This window comes from Alexandromys fortis, unplaced genomic scaffold, assembly GCF_014885135.2.
Source record: "Alexandromys fortis isolate MF-2015 unplaced genomic scaffold, M_Fortis_MF-2015_v1.1 scaffold_26, whole genome shotgun sequence".
In the NCBI taxonomy this organism is placed as follows: domain Eukaryota; kingdom Metazoa; phylum Chordata; class Mammalia; order Rodentia; family Cricetidae; genus Alexandromys; species Alexandromys fortis.
The window spans coordinates 5,225,833-5,229,708 of NW_026067894.1; the positions used below are offsets into that span (position 1 = coordinate 5,225,833).

Genomic DNA, 3,876 nt, shown 5'->3' on the forward strand with positions numbered 1-3,876 from the left:
TTTTTAAAAGACAGCACCACTCCCGGTATTTTGTCTTTGTTTCAACAGACACACACAAAAAATGTTTCAGTATTTCTTTGATTGTCTGAACAGTCTCCTGCAGTCCAGGCTGGCCTCGAATTCCTGATTCTCCCAAGTGCTGACCTGTATCACTGTGGCGGGGCAATGCCTACGTTTTTAAATGCTCACTGTAAATTCTTGTATGACTCTTCCTCCCAGGTGAATAAGGGCAGTTTGAAATCAGCTGTGGTCCAAGGAAGACCACCCACTTTGCCAACTATTGTGTTCTCTGGTTGGCCTCCCTGCCAATCTCGGGTGGGAAGCTGGAGAAAGGGCAAGGCTGGAGCTGGACAAACTCATGCAGGGGAGGCTGCAGGGGAAAGAGGCTGAAGGAAGGCTGCAGGTATGGAGGGGCTGCAATGGCGGAAGGTGAGATGTGTCAGGGAGAGTGGCTGTAAGCAAGAGGCTGGGGGGCGGGTTGCAGGAGGAGGCTTCAGGTAGCAGGTAACATCAGGCAGGTGTGAAAGGGCTGGAGGCATGAGGATGGTTGCATGCATGAACAGTGCAAAGGTGGGCGCTGCACTAGGACGCACGCTGGGATCCCCAGCTCACTGGGAGCCGAACACCGGCCTGCGCTGCAGGCGCAGCACTCCATAGGTATTGAGTCCGGGCACGTCGAAACCTGGCGCTAGCCCGTGGCGGTCCAACGGATAGAAACGCACCAGCTGCCCGTGCTGCGCCTCCAGAGACAGCCAGGCGTCTGCGAGCGGCAGCGTGCACGGGAACTCACGTGCCACGTGCAGCTGGAAGATGCGGCCGCGCACGTGGCGCAGGGCGAGTGATCGGAAGGCGGCGGGCACGAGCGCCTCCACGCGCGGCCCAAACTGGCGCAAGCGCAGCTCGCCACGCGGCCCCGCAGCACGCACCTCGTAGAAGGTGCGGTTCGCGAAGGTGAAGAAGCCAGCAAATGGGCGCGCGCTGGGCGGGGGCGCAGGGGCGCGCTCAGCATCGCGCAAAGCGTGCTCCAGAGCAGGCAGTAGCACGTCCAGGGCGTCAGCCACCAGGTCACGCGTGGGTGGGCGCGGCCCCGCCAGCAACAACACAAATCCTAAGCGCAGCGGTGGCACGAGCGCCAGGCTGGCGGCGTAGCCGTCCAAGTCGCCGTCCTTGCGCGCCACTCGGTATCCGCGCTGCTCGTGGAACTCCCAGGGTGTACCAGTTTCTCGAGCGAAGTAGCCGTGGGCACAGGTGCGCAGCGGTGACAGCAGCGTGGCCAGGCTGTCTGGCCACAGCAGCCGTCGGGGCCCTGCGCCCAGTAGCGCAACCGCCAGCCTGGCCAGGTCTGCAGCCGTCGAGTACATCTGGCCCGATGGCCTGTACCAGCCCAAATCGTAGAGCGGCGCAGACCGGCCGCTGCCATAGAAGCCAGCAGCCAGGCGAGCTCGCATAGCTCCGGTCAGTGTAAAGCTGGTGTCGCTCATCCCCAGCGGTTCCAGCACCTGTTCAGATACCCAGCGTTCATAGTTGCCCTGTGCCGTGTGAGCAGCCAGCACATGGGCCAGAAGCGAGAAGGCCAGCGTGCTGTAGTGGCATCTGGAGGGAGAGAAAGGGGCATCGGGATGGGGTCCTGGATATGATCCCCAGTACGGTGTGGTGGCACCAGGAGGGAAAGAACATATGACCTACCGTATTTGGAGAAGTAGAGGGAAATCTGGCCCAGCGTGTCAGAGGAGTGCCAGCAGCCTCTGTCTGACGTATGTGTGTTGTCCGTCCTCCATCCCCACCCCCACCCCAAGCTCTCAAAACTACACTTCTTGTTCAAGGGTCAGACTTTTATCTGCACACCATCAGCCATCGCGGCAAAATCTGTATTTGTGTCATTCATTTCTTCACTGTGTCTCTCTCATCAGTGTAAACTGTAGAAAGGAGCCTTGGTCAAATGTTTGCTGATATATTCAGCGCTTAGCAGATTCTGGGTGGAGTAGTTGCCTCAATTGCTGTTTGTGTCTTGTTTGTTTGTTTGTTTTTAGATAATCTCATTGTGCAGCCCAAGCTGTGTTGGGATGACAAATGTGCCCAACCATGCCACCCCAGAGCAGATGCTGAATAAACATTTCAGTTGATGAGAGACCCGGGTTTTGGGCCCAGCTCTTCCAGGCCTTGCTGTGCCTGCCCGTGGGGGCCACAGTAGGATGGACTCTATTTCTGGCTGTAGGATGGACTCTATTCAGTGATCCCCAGAACCCGGCTTACTCTAACCATCTGGGAGAAACACTTCCTCAAGTGTAGCTGGACTTCAGGGCACACCCCTCACCTGCTTCCGGGGTCAGCCACCAGCACATCATCCCTGAGCAGGCTCAGAGCCTCCTGGGTGCTGCCCCTCCACAACAGCGAAGTGCCCCGCAGCCTTCGGGGAAGCCCTAGGGAAGAGCAATGGTCAGGCCTGCAGGACCTGTGCTTTGCCAGGGAAGCCCCATCTCTAGACAGCCACCAAATCACCTTTGCTCACAAGCCTCCCCTACCTTCCTCCCACCCCAGCAGGCCATGATTTCCCCTTCCTGGAAGCAAACTGTTCATTTCTTTCTTCTCTCTGCTCTCCAGGCAGGTGCCGGGATTGCAGGCAGGTGCCACCGAGACCAGGACTTCCAAAGGCATTTAATACAACCTGAAATATTTAATATTTAGGGCTGGCAGAATGGCTTATCCTGTAAAGGCACCTGCTGACAAGCCTGACTCCTTGAGTTCAATCCCCAGGACCCCTGTGGTGGTCCTGAGGCAACAAACTCCTGTAAATTGTCCTCTGACATCCACACAAGTGTCATGGTGTGTATGTTACCACACCACACACAAGAACAAAAAAATGTAAAAAGAAATTAATATTTATATAATACATAGCATGTTATGTAATCAGGTGTATTACACATACCTCATACATAAACATGTTTTTATAATTGGTATGTTTGTATAGTCTTTACGTAATTTTTATCTTTATTTCTGTAGCAGCACATAATACATGAACTTTTATCCTTATTTCATATCCGTAAACAAAGATTTAGAGCAGTGGTTCTCAGCCTGTGGGTCGACACCATCAGAAAACACATATTTCTAATGGTCTTAGGAAATGAGACACCATTCAGTAGCAAAATTATAGTTATGAAGCAGCAATAAAAACAATTTTAGGGTTGGGGGTCAGGGTCACAGCATTAAGAAGGTTGAGAACCACTGGTTTAGAGTTATATGGTATTTGATTGCATAGCCATTCCCCTAGTGAGGAACATATAGGTCATTTCTTCTTGTTTTGGTTTTTGTGTTTGGAGAGGGTCTCATGAGAGCCCACGGTGACCTTGAACTCCTGATCCTCCTGCCCCCATCTTAGAAGTGCTGGGCTACAGGTATCTTCCCACTGGCTCCCCTTATTACTATAAAACACTTCAGTGAATAACTGTGAGCATTTGTATGCTACATAGGGTGACCGCATCTGCAGCAGAATTTTCTAGAAGTGGGATTTCTCAGTCCAAGGGAATGTACGCTCTTTTTTCCCCATTGTTGCTGGGCCTCCACCCAGGGCTTTTCACATGCCAAGTGCACACTGTACTGTTGACCCCCGGCCTATTAACCGGTGACAGACTGGGGTGGTGGCAGCTCTCAGGAGCTGGAGGCAGGAGGGTCAGGAGTTCAAGGTCCTCTTCGGCTACCTAGAGAGTGTGAGGAAAGCCTGGGCTACTTGAGACACTAACTCAAAAAGACAGAGAACTGTTGTGATCAATATTTGAATTCGCCTTCATACAGGTTTGAGCCATTTGTTGTCTGTTTATGGGGGGGGTTAATAATAATAATAATAAATAATAATCTAGTTAGGGTTTCTGTTGCTGTGAT

General features: G+C 53.1%; 1 protein-coding gene across 1 annotated transcript in view; it reads right to left on the reverse strand.

The window, feature by feature from the left end:
* Positions 1-608: 608 nt before the first annotated feature.
* Lactbl1 (lactamase beta like 1) overlaps positions 609-3,876 on the reverse strand; it is a 13,835-nt gene continuing 10,567 nt past the window's right edge. The window contains exons 6-7 of the mRNA XM_050155997.1: positions 2,315-2,420; positions 609-1,593 (exon numbers count right to left, since the gene is read on the reverse strand). Coding sequence (XP_050011954.1) covers positions 609-1,593; positions 2,315-2,420 — 1,091 coding nt within the window. The remainder of the gene's footprint in view (positions 1,594-2,314; positions 2,421-3,876) is intronic.